This window comes from Geotrypetes seraphini, chromosome 10, assembly GCF_902459505.1.
Source record: "Geotrypetes seraphini chromosome 10, aGeoSer1.1, whole genome shotgun sequence".
In the NCBI taxonomy this organism is placed as follows: Eukaryota; Metazoa; Chordata; class Amphibia; order Gymnophiona; family Dermophiidae; genus Geotrypetes; species Geotrypetes seraphini.
In genome coordinates, this window is record NC_047093.1 from 136,319,943 (window position 1) to 136,336,305 (window position 16,363).

At 46.4% G+C, this 16,363-nt stretch overlaps 1 protein-coding gene across 2 annotated transcripts; it reads right to left on the reverse strand.

The window, feature by feature from the left end:
* Positions 1–316: 316 nt before the first annotated feature.
* On the reverse strand, positions 317–15,922 carry LOC117367703 (zinc finger protein 436-like). Of its 2 annotated transcripts, none has more exons than XM_033960524.1 (9): positions 15,880–15,922; positions 15,513–15,652; positions 15,183–15,296; positions 12,031–12,160; positions 10,358–10,471; positions 9,793–9,879; positions 9,306–9,419; positions 6,273–6,371; positions 317–3,451 (listed from the first exon to the last, which is right to left on the reverse strand). In XM_033960524.1, the coding sequence occupies exons 1-9, from the start codon at positions 15,890–15,892 to the stop codon at positions 2,541–2,543; spliced, it is 1,722 nt and encodes a 573-aa protein (XP_033816415.1). In that variant the 5' UTR covers positions 15,893–15,922; the 3' UTR covers positions 317–2,540. The 2 variants fall into 2 exon arrangements, with proteins under 2 accessions (XP_033816415.1, XP_033816414.1); XM_033960523.1 differs by having other exon boundaries at positions 320–3,454; positions 15,880–15,921.
* Between the last annotated feature and the right edge of the window lie 441 nt (positions 15,923–16,363).

The following is a 16,363-nucleotide window of genomic DNA, read 5'->3' on the forward strand; positions in this document are numbered from 1 at the left end:
TAATTTATTACTATTAAGGTAAGTCATCGTGTTTTTAATATCTTTGTAACCTGCTCTCCTTGTACACATGAGGGAAGGGCGAGTGGGTCATGGCAGCCATATTGAGAGTGAAGTTATACATTGGTAGTTTTGGAATGCCCCAACCCTTCCATGGCCCTACCGTGGCAATTTGGGCACCCAGTATTATAGAATGGTATGTAGCCAGATGCATATACAAATTGTATCCAATTCTTGCCCTTAATTGGCTCATTAACCAGTTAAGTTGTGCACACATCTCGATATCACGCCCAAATTTTGGGGGGTGATCTTCATAGAACCCTTGAATCTGTACTGGATAAGTGTGATATGTAAGGTTAACCCTTGGTTAAGTACGAATTTTATAAGTGCATCTGGGTACCCATATTCCATAACAGAACACTCGCCTACGTTGGCATTTAAAGATGACATTTAGCCATGACTACTTCCAATATGTCTGTGGCAGGTGTAAATGTGCCTCCATTCTATAATACTATCACCATAAATAGTATGAGATCCTAAATGATCACTTAACAATTTTCAACTATTCCTGGATCAACCGATAGTGATGCAGTAATCCTTTATATCTTCTCAAAAAACTGCGTAAGTCATAATCAATCCATTCATTAATATTTTAATGACTATTTTATTATGTTTTTAAAATCTTATTTAAAGTATTTAAAATTCTTAAACTAAAAGACAATTATCTCTTAAGTTACGGCTTTTATTTGTAGCTCTGTCAGCTGGGGAGTCTTATCGACATGTTTCGCTCCTCGGGTTGTATCAAGGCCATCCCCATTTACTATCAAACGCCGTCATCCGGTCACTTCAATGCTTGTCAAAGCAAACCTTTTAGTGCATCAATAGCTCTTTCTGAATCGGCTACAAAATCGGATTGATGCAGAACCACATGGTCTTACCGATCTTCTTAAAGCATCTAGCCCTCAGTGTGCTTTGGGAGGCAATGAGGACATCAGCCTATTTTGAACCAATTGTTCTATGAGACAGGTCATCCCCCCCCCCCCCCCCAGGTAGCTTCAGCCTGAGCAGGATCACAATATGCATGAGATCTATTTGTATATAATGGAAACATTGCATGCAAATAGATCTTTTTCAAATTCATTCGTTAAATCCTGAAAACCTGACTGGAGTGCACGCCTTGAGGACCAACATTAGACCACCCTGGTCTAGACTGATGTCAACTCTGGATTAATGGAGATTCCACAGCAACGAGGCCAAAAAAAGGAACCAAAGAGTCCAACCGCTGTATTTAAATCTCTTCAGATTATTAAATATCTACAATGAAAAAGAACTCACAACTGGAGAAGTCAAGCCAACACGGCCGTGTTTAGGCATGGATGCCTGCAGTAGGAGTCCAATGTTCTCCACTTAATGGAAGGTTAGTGTAATCTCTAAAGCCAGCAAAAGATTTTTGCCTTGAAAAGATACGGCAACCCCCAAAGTCTCAACTTTCTTGCTGCAAGACCAGCACAAGATGATGGCAATAACACTTGCTGTCTTCCATGAGCTTGAATTGTTCTCCATGTTAGAACTCAAACTAGAACATTGATCTCCTTCTATAGGCATCCACACTGAAACATGGCTGAGATGAGTCTGACCTCTCCAATTTTCATTTCTTTTTCATTGTGGATATTTAACAACCTGAAGAGATTTAAATACATTGGTTGGCCTCTTTGGTTCTCCCCCTTTTTTTTACCTCAGCAAACTGCTGTCACACACCCTACTTTTCCTCATAGATTTATTACCATGGGGATTAATTACTGAAAACAATTGTCGTCTGTTTTGAACAGAAGACAATTGTACCATATCACGGAGAACTTCTGAGTCGTCTCCATTATCGATTAAGGATAGCAACGATGCAGATTCTCTTTTGCCCCTCCCCTTGCTCCAGTGTCAACCTCAATCCTAGGCCAGACAAAGAGACACTTCAATTTGCATCAAGACCAGAACCCTTGGCAATGCCCACAACGCCATTTGGTGAAAGCGGGCTTATATAAGGAGAGCCCAGTCCCTGACGGTGTCATGTAGAGTAGTCCACAAAAATGCCCTATGACAAAAAAGTCTGATGCAATTACAGATAGATCTTTAAAAAAAAAAATCTCTGTTCATGTATGTAGTGTGTATGGCTAAGACGGAAGTAGAGAACACATCTAAGCAATGAACTAAATATAAACAAAAAACAGAGACGCAAACCAAAATAAAATGTAAACTATGATTTCATCTTGCATAACCAGGTAAAAATGCTTGTTGGTCAAGTCTAGAGTGAATGGAGGACTGGGATTTATTTCACTTTTTAACATCTTGATCTGCAGTAGCCATTTAGGTAATTCAATTGTTGAGAAAATGTAGAACAAGATATGACCAAGACGATTTGCAGCCTTCCAACTCCGTCATTCTTAGAATGCATTTTATTCTAGTGGACGGGAATCCTCCTTCCCTGCACTTTCCACCCTCCACTCCCCAAGAAAGGGGACACCTTAAAGTTTGCAGCTACATGCCTCTGCCTAAGGAGGGTAAGCTTGATAGATATCATCTGTCTTTGCCCTCCTAGCATGAATTTTCAGATGCCGGACCAGGCCGGACTTAAGCGTGAACTTCTTCTCACACTGCGCGCACTCGTGCTCCCGCTCGGCCAAGTGGATCTTCTGGTGACGCGCCAGAGCCGACTTCTGGTAAAAGTTTTTTTCGCACTCCAGACACTGGAAGGGTCTCTCCCCGGAGTGGGTCTGCTGGTGGCGTGCCAGGTCTGAATTTTGAAGGAAGTTCTTCTTGCACTGGGTGCACTGGAACTCCTTCTCGCCCCGGTGGCCCCGCTGGTGGATCTTGAGGCACTGGAGGTTATTGAAGCGCTTTTCACACTCACTGCAGTGGTAGGGCTTCTCGCCTGTATGGATACGTTGATGGCGCACCAGGTCTGAGGTTTTGCGATAGCACTGTTGACACTGATTGCACTTATACGGCCTCTCACCAGTGTGCAGTCGTTGATGGGTAATTAAGTGCGACTTCATGGTGAAGCACTTACCACATACCTCACAGATGTAGGGCCGTTCCCCTGTGTGCAGCCGCTGGTGTGTAACTAGGTGGGAGTTCATGGTGAAGCTCTTCCCGCACACACTGCACATGTAAGGTCGCTCGCCCGTGTGAATGCGCTGGTGCTGGACCAAATTGGAGCTGTGGCTGAAGCCCTTCCCGCATTCTGAACACTTGTAAGGTCTCTCCCCAGTGTGAATCCGCCAATGAACGGTCAAGGAGTGGAAACTCTTAAAGCTCTTGCCACACTCCGTACACTTGAAGGTCTTCCTCTGGAGTGGGAAGACACTGCGGCATTTGGTCAGCTGTGATGAGGTCAAATTCTGCACGGCAGTCTGGCTGAGCTTGTCTGTTGTGGTTCTGGTGAGCTTTACCTCCTCCTCCGCTGCTTAATATGGAAAGGAGATCAAAAGGAGAGTTAGTGTATTTGGCACAATCACAACTGGGATAAAGGACAAAGCTACCCTTGGGGGAAAGGTTAAAAAAAACCAGCAACCGCTATACTATTAATGTTTGCTAAGCTCTGTCTGCACTTCCAGCAAACTCCTCCTAGATTATTTTACCTTACCGTGTATCAGTAATTTAACCTCACCTGATTACCCCTGAGCTGCAGATGTGCAGCCTGAACAAATAGTTGAAAACATCAAGATACGTACATAAATGCGTGGATTTGGGACCGATGTTATGGGCAGACCCTTCTTCCCTTCAGTGTGGATGGCGCTTTTTTAAGCCAGTCCTCTGGACACACCTAGCCAGCCAGGTTTTCAACAGATCTGCATACACTGCGTGCAAAATTTCTCTCGTGCGTATTCATTGTGGATAGCCTGAAAACCTGCTTGGTTGGGTGTGTCCCGCTCTACGGTGTTGTCCAGTACTGAGCTCTTCCCCAACCCCCAACACCCCTTCACCCACCTACCCCCCAGAAAACAACAGCTACCCACCATCCCAGGTAGCTCAAGGATGCAGCTAGGAAATGTTGGCCTCTTCCTTCCCCTTGGTGATTGAAATAGAGGAAGATCAAGTTTCAAGAAGGCAGTACGAGTGGGGAATAGAGAACCTGAGAGAGGAAAAAGAAGAGATACAGAGGGCTAGACAAGTGGCATAGTACAGGGGGGGGGAGGGCGAGGGAGGCATCCACTCTGGGCGCCTCCTCTCCTTGCCACGTGCACCCCCCCTTGCCTTCCCTCCCCCCGTATCTATTTTTACTTCCCCGGCACGAGGTTGCTGCCCGCGTCTGCATCGGCGCGGTGTCTGATGTCACGGCCGGAACCCGCGCCCCAGAAGTGATGTCAAAGGGCGAGCCGACACCCACGTGGGCATGTTGCTCGTGCTGGAGAAGTTAAAAAGATAAGGGGAAAGGGAAGGAGGCGTGGCCACCCACCTCGGACGCCGATCACCCTTACTGTGCCACTAGGCTAGAGAGAACTGGAGAGGAAGAGAGAAGAGGAGGACGTGCACGAAGATTAATTCTGTTCAGGAGGGTGGATAGATGAGGGCTGGCTATACCTATGGACCGAATTCATGGTCACGCATTCCGGAGGGAGCCATGTTGCAACGGCTCAAGCTAAGTGCTGTCGCTTTAATGAACATATTAAGCAAACATCTGCTGATGGTGTGTTTTCACAGCCGGGTGATCAGAGACAAGAGGATAATAAGGAAGCTTGTCCTAGAGCATCAGAGGCCCGTTTACAGTGTGAATCCGCCAAGGCACAGTGATAGGAAACGATTCATCGCAGGGCTGCAAACACCCAGAGCGACAGGGACAACGCTCCGCCGAATTTTGATTCCAGGGTTTGGTCTCAGATTTTGCAAGTGGGGGGCGGGGTAAGGGCATCTGTATCACAGTACCACTCATTGCTGGCACTAGTGCGGCACCAGAGACCTTGGGTCTGCAGAGCGGAGATTAGGGCAGAGGGTGGCGGCAACATAGCCAATATTCAAAATGGTTAACCAGGAAGGAGGGGAATGGGACGATTCGGCACGGCCATCTTAGTGCGGCCAGTTCGGCACGGGACAATTCACTGCAGCCATTTCATCAAAGCCCTTTCAGCGTGGACTGCTTCATCTCTTAATATTAAGACACCCTCTCAAGGTCAACCTTTCACCCCGGAAGTCTTCCAAAGCGTCTGATTGATCTGTGATGATGCGCCCCTCCCTCCCCCTTTCAAACCTTGAAGTCGCCAGATGCAGAGCCAGGAGAAGAAAACCATGGGTGGATGAAGGGAAAGGAAAGCAGCGCCAAAGGGGCAGGGGATTCCCCCCCCCTCTCTTTCAAACCTAGCAGCTTCAGCAAGGTAAGCGTTCCCCATTACAATGGCCTTGATGAAACAGCCGCACTGAACTGTCCACGCTGAATTGTCCTAGATCCGGCAGGAGAGGCTCCTGCCTGATTAAACTGAAGATTGCCCGTGACTGCCCAGGCGCTGTCTGGTCGGGGGTGGGGTGGTATGAGGGCAGTGCCAGAGCCAGAACTTAAACAGACAGCTGTGATTCAGTCTGCCAACCAGCTAAGTAAGTAGATAATGTTCACTTCTCCCTCCGTATTTGCGGTTTCAGCAATCGCGGTTTCGATTATTCACGGTTTTTAGCTTGCTGGCTCCTTCCCCCCCAAATTACATCAGCTTGCGTAGAGAAATCAGTGATTCCAAGCATTTACAGAGTAAATTGCCGATTCCCAGCACTTTCTTCACCGTGTTTTGGCTCTCCTTCAGGAACAGGCCTGGTCTCCCACCATTTTATTCGCGGTTCCACCATATCCATGATGGTTTTTAATAGAAAACATTGAATAACATATGAAAAAGTTATTTGTGGTTTTTGTGTATTCGCGAGTCTGTTAATCCCCTATCACAGCGAATACGGAGGGAGAAGTGTCAAGGCAGCTAAAAGACTATTTTAACTTCATCTGCTGAGTTAACTACACACCGGTCTGAAAAAATTGGCCCGTTAACGTTCATGTGACTGCACATAGCCAGATATTCAATGCTTGAGCTTGGACATGGCCTGGCATTGAAAATCCAGGGTTAACTCAGCCCGCAGCCATTAAGTGGCTTAAAATCCGCTGACCGCTGCGGACCGAATACGTAACCAAACATCTGTAAAAGACTTCACACATAGAAAGGTGACATCACTGCATGATCAGCAAAGGCTGCTAGAGGGTGAGGGCAGGAATCCCCTCCTTCTGTCATCCCCGCCCCCCCGGAACTCACCAGTCCGAGGTTTTAACTCTTTTTCCTTCTCCACCGCCGCCTGGCATTTGCCGTAAGAGAGATCTTCCTCTTCCTCCACCTTTATCAGCATAGTGGTGTCTGCAGTTTTTAAACAAAGCAAATCGACAGTGAACGGGTGACAGTACAGACGCAACCTGTCCCGTCCCTCTGCACGAGGAGGAAGGCGGAGGGAGGTGTGGGGGATCTATAGGGCAACGGGAACCGAGCGAAGAAAGAATTCGTGCCAAGAGGAAATCCGAACACCTAGGGGGCAATTTGATGGACGGGTCGGGGGCGTTCACTAAACATGTGCATCGCACGCATACATTGAGGAGCAAATTCTCTAAACGGTGCCCTATCACTGCCTAACTTAATCGTTTTAACTGGTGTTCACTGGCGCGGTAATTGACCACTTTGTTTAAAACCAATTTTTAAAATTGGACACTGTAGCTGCGTCTATAGAGGCACCTAACAGCGCCTAAGCTCACAGCAGACGCAGTTCACGCCAGAAATAACCTTAGGTGCTATTAGGCGCCGGGAACGTAGGCCTTCAAAACCCTAGCCTACATTACCGGCATCTATGCTTGATGGTAGGTGCGATTCTGAAAAACGGCGCCATAGCGTTGACTGACATGCGAACGGCGGCATTTTTTTTAGGAGGCCGCCATTGCTGTCGCCGTTTGCAGAATCCGTCCCCGAATGCGCAACTGAAAAGAGGGCGTGGCCACGAGAGGCGCACGCAGAAAAAAAACGTGTGCCGCATTCCGGGAATCCGCGCCTAAACTACACACCGGGATTTATACCTAAGGTTCATTTGGGGGGTAAAATCCTCACGTACAAAATTAGGCGCAGGTCCTGGTGCTACGTGTTTATTTTATAAACGGCAGCCAACTTGGGAGCGCCGTTTATAGAAAGGCACGCGGCGCTTATTTATTTATTTTTGTTTTGGCGCTCAAATTTGAGTCGTTTACGGAATTTAGGCCTCAGCGCCAACTCTGATTACAGAACGCGAGCGAAGCCCGCATTGGCGTGCCACAACTTAGGCGTGCCAACGGCAGATGCAAAAGGCTACACTTAAGCGCGCCAAGGGACTTGTGCAATTGTGTTACTTGGTACCACGTCCACAGTCCCACGCATGTTCCTTCCACATTTACCTTGGAGTTTTGCGCTAAGGCATTAGGCCAGGGGTGCCCATACTTTTTAGGCTTGCGAGCTACTTTTAAAATGATCAAGTCAAAATGATCTACCAACAATAAAATTAAAAAAAAACCAACAAAGCATACTGAAAGGCAGAGAAAATGTTAATTATCATTCATAGCCTGTTTTTTTTTTTAAGAGGTCAAGACAGATGACTCTGCAATGTCACCTCCGTAACAACCAAACAAAAATAGACAAATATACCCCCTCCCTTTTTACTAAACCGCGATAGCAGTTTTTAGCTCAGCGAGTTGCGCTGAATGCCCCATGCTGCTCTCGACGCTCATAGGCTCCCTGCACTAAAATCTGCTACTGCGGTTTTAGTAAAAGGGGGGCCAAAGTGCAAAATATAGACAGCAGATATAAATTCTCAAAACGGACACATTTTGATCACTAAATTGAAAATAAAATCATTTTTCCTACCTTTGTTGTCTGGCGATTTCATGAGTCTCTGGTTGCACTTTCTTCTTCTGACTGTGCATCCAATATTTCTTCCCTTCTTTCAGCCTCCTATATGTTTCCTCTACTCCAAACCTCATCCCATCCCCCAACTTTTTCTTTCTTTCTCCCTGTTCCCCCTTTCTTTCTGTTTCCCTTCTTTCTTTGTCTCCCTTCTTTGTCTCCCTGCCTCCCTTTCTTTCTCTCTCTCCAAGCCCCCTTTCTTTCTCCCTGTTCATCCTTTCTTTCTGTTTCCCTTCTTTCTTTGTTTCCCTGCACCCCCTTCTTTCTGTCTTCCTGCCTTTCCCCTTTCTTTCTTTCTCTATGCCCTCCCTCCAAGCCACTAGGTTTGCCACCACCATCGGAGAACAGGCCCCCAAGCCACCGCCGCCCCAAGCTCTCCCTGCAGAAGCATCACGCTGACCAGCATTCCGCTCTCTGACGTCAGAATTGACGTCGGGGAGAGGAATGCTGGTCGGTTCAACGCTTCTGCAGGGAGAGCTTGGGGCGGCAGTGGGGGATGTCGGTGAGAGAAAGGCTGATCGGCCCGGTGTATCGGGACGGCAATACGAGTCTATCACGGAGCCCAGGATGGGCTCCGCGATGGACTCGAGTTGCCTTCCCGATCTACCGGTCGAACACGATTGATGTATTGGGCACCCCTGCTGTAGGCGCTACATCACAAAATAGCATGTGGTGCACTTATGCGCAAAACTGCCAATTAAAGGCGCTTTTGATGCGCAAATCCCCAGGCATGAGCTTATAGAATTCTCCGATAGAGAATTAAATGGCAGACCTCCCTCCGCCCAAGACAGCACCTGACATTTTCAGGAGCGAAGCCCCAAGAACTTACGTTGAACTTTTTTACAAACACACGCTTAGATTTACGGCTTCATCTTCAAGTTTTGCTGCTTGCATGGCATGAAAAAGTCCCTCATAGTTTCTTGCCCAAGTGCACTAATTAGCCTTCCTGCCCTCCAGGACCCTGGACGTGAAACGCAGGTTTCCCATTCTGAGAAAAGTTATTTGCTTGTGTCGGCCACTGCAGGGCACAACGGCCGAGGAACATGCAACTGAGATTATCCCCATTCATACATGCTCGCTTCAGTGTGATCCTCAGAGGCCACTGGCAATTAAAAAAAAAAAAAAAAAAAGTCTGCATGCTTACACACATGTTTTTTGAAGGCGGAGAGAAATAAAGGAAGGAAAAACAGAGAGATAGGTTGGCAGAAAAAGAAGGTAGCAGAAACACGTAGGAGGGGAGAAAGAAGAGAAAACACAGCCTGGTATTTCCTGGCTAGTTTGAGTCTGCATGATCCAGCAAAAACTTGCAGATATTCACAACAGGGGTTAAAATAACAGCCAGTGCACCATCAGCAAGCTGGAACGAGCTCTCACCTGCAGGGAAATCACCATCATCCTCTCCTCCATCAGACTCTTCCCCGTCACTCACGTAGGGTTCGTCCACCTCCTTTATCCACAGCGACATGCTGGCATCGAAGAACCGGTCACCTATCACGAGAGGCGCACAAGCTTAGCTTTCACTGAAGGCATGGGGAGAGAAATGGTCACAACCCACTCATAAACCTTGCCCGGGAAATAACACGTTTCCAAGTGCGCTGTGTGCCCCAGGAGATATCCTCCCCATCGTTACCACCCCGGCACATAGGTACAGACTGCTCTGGCATGAAATGCACTCACCATCTGACCTTCTACAAGCTGTTTAACCTTCAAAGTTTTATGTTCTCTGTAGCAGTGTTATAGAAATATCACTATTGCCCATAGGAAAGTTTAAGGCTCCCCTAACAGTTTAGTGAGTGGGTACCTGGTGTGGCTCCCCCCTCCCAAATGATCCTCTTTCCCTTCCCCCCAACCGAAGGCTCACTTGCAGGGGGACTTTTTTTGAGCTCCTGAAGTTCTTCCTCCTCCCTCTTAATTCGCAGCAGGATGTCGGGCTGGACAGCAGGAGAACCTGCAAGGAAAGGCCTCAGTTCAGGAAAACGGCATCCGTGCACTGTGCTCATCCCCGTCTCTCCCCCAAACCCATCCTTCCTGTATCCTGTAAAGCTGCGAGACCAAGGTACAGTAAAATACCTGCAGGGGTGGGGGGGGAGGGGATAACAGTGCCTCCCCTGCAAACAGTTGGTAGCATATAAAGCAGAGGCATTATGGGAAGAAAAACTGGGTAGTGTCAATGCATCTTGACATGTCCTGCTCCAAAAGCAAAAAAACAGAGGAAGGGACTGTGAAATTGTGACAAAGTGATTTTTATGCTAAATATACTACCTATACAGGGGCATCTGTACTACGCAGAGGAGAGGCCTGGCAGGATGACTACCTGATGGAACCCAGACTGGAAGCAGAAAGCTGTGAATAATATGTACATAATAGTAATCTTCCGGCTATATGAAGCTTCTTCCACCACCAGCTTGAACACAAACTTTGCTTACTGGCAGCACAGCCATTGATGTCTTCCCTTATTTTTGAGGCTCCGGGGTCCCTGAAAAACAGCTTGTCCTCTTGTGTAATCTGGAACAAAACCTCCTTGTTCACGATCCCATAGCCTGTTAAAATAAAATGAGCCCTAGACGTCACAAAGCTTGGGACAGTGCGAATTGACAAATTAAAGAGTAGCAAACCACCTGGTACGGATGGCACTCAAAGAACTAAAAAATGAAATGGCAGATCTACTATTAGTAATTTGGACCCTATCGTTAAAATCATCTACAGTAACCGATGATTGGAGGGTGACCAACTAATAATATTTTAATAAATGTGATGCCTGATAGCAGTTGAGCAAAATAGGAAAACTATTATAAAGAAGAATATTATTGAACATGTAGATAGAAGTGATTTAATGAGGAAAAGTCAACATGGATTTAGTTAAGAGAAATCTTGCCTCAGTCTGCTACATTTTTGTGAAGGTATGAATAAACATGAAGATAAGTGATGTAGTATACCTGGATTTTTAGAAAGCTCTTGGCCCACGCTGCCGAGCAGAGCGTATAAGACCACATTTACAGCTTAATTTTCAAGTTTATCTTCCATGCAGGCATGAAAATAATCACTCACAACTTCTTGCCTGAGCATACCATTAGCCCTCCTGCCCACCAAAACTAGACCCTGGACGTGAGCTACACGTTTTTCATTCCGAGAAAGGTTATTTGCTTGTTTTGGCCGCTGCAGAGCTGAGGAAGCTGCAACTGAGTTTTTTATCCCCCTTCACTCAACCTCAGATTTAAGCCCGGAATTCACAAATTTTAGGTGTTTTAATTTAACTCGGGGGTTCTCAACCGAAGCCTCGGGACACGCCCAGCCAGGCTTGTTTTCAGGATACCCCACAATAAAAGTCCATAGTCTGTTATTGAGAAAGACATGGGGGAAGCCACTGCTTGCCCTGGATCGGTAGCATGGAATATTGCTACTCCTTGGGTTTTGACCACCGTGAGGGCAACTGGGCTAGATGACCAGTAAGGCTATTCTTTTGTTCTTAGGTAATATGTATGCCACAGATTTGCATATGATGGAACCAGTGCATGCAAATTTATCTCATGTATATTCATTGTGGGAATTCTAAAATCTTGATTGGCTGGGTATGGCCCAAAGACTGGGTTGAGAACCCTTGATTTAACTGGTTATCACTAAAAGCCATACCAACTAGCTAACTTCTCTCCTTTAATCATTCTCCATTTCATTTGTTTAATTCTGTCCATTGTGGGGAGAGGGTAGGATTTGAACCAGCATGATATGACGGTCTATCTCCCCAAGTTAGGCTGGTTACATGCCCTGCCTACAAACTGGTCCACTCAACCGATTTAAAATAATAAAGAAAAAGTCCCTGGCTGGCTGAAAACTGTCCAGAAATATCGTCCATGGGCACAACTCGTGAATTTTGCAGAATGCAGTACACCGATCCTATTCTGGAAAGTTAGCAGTAAAATCGGGGGAGGAAGGAGGAAGAGAGAGCAAACAGTTAAGCAAAAAAGCAAGAGGTTTGTGACACCCGGTCAGCGAGGGGTGGCAGGAAAAAAAGGGAACGGAGTTGATCTGGACTGGGACCTCTCCGCCTTGAGCCTGTACAGACTCTCAGAGTAAAAATGGAGGGGAAAAGTGTAATCCTCACCCAGCGAGACAAGGGCCCTATGGATCTCCCTCATAGCGTTTCTGTACATCTCCTTCCGCCAGTCCTCCAGTGCCTCCCAGTCGTCCTCGGAGAAGTAGGCTGCCACATTGTGGAAAATCACCGGAGGGACCTGCAAGGGGAGACCGTGGATACATTCAGATGAACAAGGCATCTCCGCTCCTTTTTAAATCAGAACACTGTTCTTTATTTCTTTCAAAAAAATAATGTTGCAGATCTTCTCATAAATTTGTTTTTCTGATTTTCAAATCACTTGTGACAAAATAAGGAAAAAATACGTGACAGAAGAACAAAAAAAAGAAAAATAACCAATCGTGTTTGTCCACAACCATACAGGTAGTAAGAGCCAAGAGCTAAGAAAATAAAAGGAAATATAACATAACATAACAAACCATTTTGTAGGAGATCAACTGCTTTTACACCTAAGCAGCAACGAGACCAGCCACAACCACCGAGAGCACACAGACCCGATCCTACCAAGAGTGTAAACTCTTCCCCCCATGCAATCCGCTAAGAAGATCGACTGTCGGATCCGGGCGGCTTTCCCGCAGAGGAGAGAATCCTGCATTCACCGTGGGCCTCATCTGGGGCAGCCTCCTTGGAGCGGCTGGGGCACGGGCAGTGTGTCTGGGAGGGAATGCATGGATGGGAGAACATCGCAGGGGAGGAGACATAGGCATCCTGGGACTGTCTGCCAAGTCTCTTCCCTGAAGAAGCCCTTTCTGGAAACGTCAATCGCTCCTCCTAAACTTACTTGCTCCACTTCATCACTGACGCTGAAACCGTGGATTGAAGACAAAGTTTTATTTTATTTTTCTTTCCAGCTTATGATTTATCTTTCATCTTATCTATTGTTTTGCCTTTTGTCTTTGTTTTGTTCTATTTCTATCATTTAAATTTCTCCAGAATTCTACTGTTCAACGGCTCCCCCTTCTGCTTCTATTCCTTTCTCTCCTCTCTTCTACCTTCCAAAGTATTTAGATCAATGCTGTCTTGTTAAAATGTTTATTTTATTTTTATTTTTCCTCTAACTCTACTTTTCACTTCTCTATTACCCTCCAGGTACTTTAGTTAGATTGTGAGCCTTCGGGACAGTAAGGGAATTTTTCAAGTACCTTTCTTATTTCTAATCTTAATGTATATTTTCTGTAAACCGCTTAGAACCTAACGGATGTAGCGGTATATAAGAAATAAATTACATTACATTACATTTACATATTGCAAAACCTCTCAGCTCGATGTGGTTAACAAGACGCAAGAACTGTACATGCACAGGGAATGACATATTTCAATTACAAAATACTTATTCTATAAAATTTGACAAATAGATGAGTTTTGAACATTCTTCTAAAAGTTTGATATGAACAAAAATCATCCCCTCTTTTACTAAGGGGTCCTTTTATCGAGGCTATTTAAACCGCCTGCCGTGCTAGTCGCTAACGCCTCCACTGACGAGGCGTTAGTTTTTTGGCTTGCCGCGGGGGTTAGCGCGTGATGAAATGTCCAACGTGCTATCCCCCGTAGTGCGCCTTGATAAAAGGACCCCTATTATAAAAAACCTGAGATAACACCCCTTCCCCCTCCCAAAAAAGAGAGAAAATTTAACTTGAATATAAACCGGAAGTGTTTCTATTTAAGTGTAAAGTAACTTCCCCCCGCACTTGATGGCAAAAATGTCTTCCTCCACTCCTTGTGGTTGCTGGCATTTTGTCCTCCAAGGCTCCATCCCCTCTACCACCTGTAGTTATCGGCACTGCAGTTCCAACTTCCAACTGATGCTGGCAAAAAAAGCCGCGCCCTAGGCCCTGCGCATGCTCAAGGCCTGCTGGCTCCCACCCTCTCCGATACTGAGCACAGGTAGCCACACATTGCACTAGAACGCATTGTAACGAGGCCATTAAACATTCCAGGCCATGCGTACAAGGAGACGGTGGCTTTTGTTGTGTGGACGCGAGAAATATTTTTGCCAGGTGCCGGGAGGTGGACAAAGGTTGGCAGAGCAGACTTGATGCCAGCTTTGAAGATGTAACTGTCAGGTTTTGTCTTCTACGACAAGAAAGAAGTGCCTGCAAATTTAAGAGACTGCGGGAGATGTCAGAGCTTGCGGGCATGTTGGAACAACACTGAAGCGTCGGCACGTCTTCAGCGCATAACTAAATCAGCCGTGGCAAGTCATTTCGCGTGCAAGAAAAATGACTGCGAGGCTGCCATTTGTGTGCAGAACGGGCGCCGACACTTCCGTTTTTGTTCCAACATTAACGCAAGAAGCAGCGCTTGCCGGAAACCTTTTTGGGGCATGCATCTGGCAGGCTCCCCTCCCCTTCCCTCCCCCAATTTGCACACAAATTCTGCATGCCCAAGATCTTAGCTTGCTGCCTGCCACGGTACTAAGCTCACGGTGGAAGTGGACATCTGCTTGCGGCTGTACCCACAACTTCCTCGGCCTCTCGGTGCTGTGCTATCCTCTGTATACAGCCCCTCAGAGGCACAGCAGAAAGGTAGTGAAGAAAAACATATTTATGGGAGAGTGTGGCGCAGGGGTTAAAGCTACAGCCTACAGCTACAGTGGGGTTGTGGGTTCAAACCCACGCTGCTCCTTGTAACCCTGGGCAAGACACTTAATCCCCCTATTGCCCCAGGTACATTAGATAGATTGTGAGCCCAGATAGGGAAAATGCTTGAGTGCCTGAATATAGTCACGTAAACCGTTCTGAGGTCTCCTGGGAGAACGGTATTGAAAATAAATAAATAAATGATAAAATATTAGGTCTCCTTCCTCTTTGTTCTCTACATTATCACAGCTGCCAACTGCAAACTAAGGTGGGGAGAAGATAACGATGACAAACAAAAGGATGTAAGATCATTCCGTAAAGGCCATAGAAAACACGTCCATTTCAAATTGCCCCACTCCGCTCCCCACCAGGTCAAAGATACACACAGAAATAACACAGACATGCAAGCCTTTCTCACTTATTCAATTAAATGGGAACTCGGCTGCATAAGCTATCTAATTTTTTTAAAAAAATGTTTTTATGTAAATGAGAATGTAGGGCTGGATCCGCATCCACATTTTGCTGTGGCTGCCACTGCAGATCAAACACTGTGTTACTATACAAAGTGGAGAAGTGTCATACCTTGGCCAAAACCGTCTCAGACATGATCTCCTGCGTCTTCTCTTTCGCAGTTGAAGGTGGTTGAGGGCACGCTGGGTGAAGAAGGGTCACGCTGCTGTCATCTTCTGCTGTGGACTAGGGAAGCATACAAAATAAAGCCTTTTCATTTCTTTTCATTGATCAATGCATCTTCCCCATATTAGCTGGAATACTTTCTGGTATTTGCAGCCCCAGCCCTAACTGGGAGTCTCCACTGGCATTGTCAGCCACCACTCTCCAGCGTCTAGGAATCTGATCAATCTCACCTCCTCTGGATGCCAACCAGCTCAAGATGCAGGAGTCGGTACTCACCTGAACCCTTTCCTTGCTTTGGGGCTGAGAAGGCAGTCTGAAATCTGGGACAGCTTTGCAAGACCTGGATACACCAGGAAAGTACATCCACTCTCTCTGCGCATTCCAAGTCATAGAGCCCCAGCACAAAGTGGGTGAGCCTGCAAAATTCAAGGGAAGCCCCACTCCTGTCTTAGCTAAATATAATGCAAGGTTTTGTTAATTTCAGATTTCACTTCTCTAGGTTGCACAACTCCTAAAGACAGCAGTCCCTCCTCTCTACTCAGCATGCTCAAAGACAGCAGCTGATCTCACTAGCTTTCCTCTATAGAAGAAGACCCCCACCTACCCCAAATCCATTAGAAAACAACAATGAAAGGGTGGCTACCTGACCCCAGCATTTGCCTTCATTGCTTGCAGGGAGTTGTAGTTCAGATTGGCTTTTATTGATTAACTTTCTAAGGGAAATGAAACTACAACTCCCTGCATGCAATGAAGGCAAATCCCCCCCCAGGCACCACCTCTACATAGCAGCTTCCTAAGTGGAGACGGGCGCACATGTCATGCCGGGAGTTGTAGTTCAGGCTGTTTTTATTGGTTGGGTCCTGCCCCCCCAAGTCCATCAGAACTACAACTCTCGGCATGACAGTTCCCGAGCATGCTCATTAGAAGCAGACGCCTCCTTTCACCTGACCCCTGATCAATCAGACAGAATGTGCCTCTATTGCATGCAGGGAATTGTAGTTCAGATAGGTTTATTGCTTAGCTATAGAAGGAAAATGAAACTACAACTCCCTGCATGATCCTCTAGCAGCTTCCTGATTGGAGGGGGAGCTCAAGTCATGTCGGGAGTTGTAGTTCAAATAGTTTTT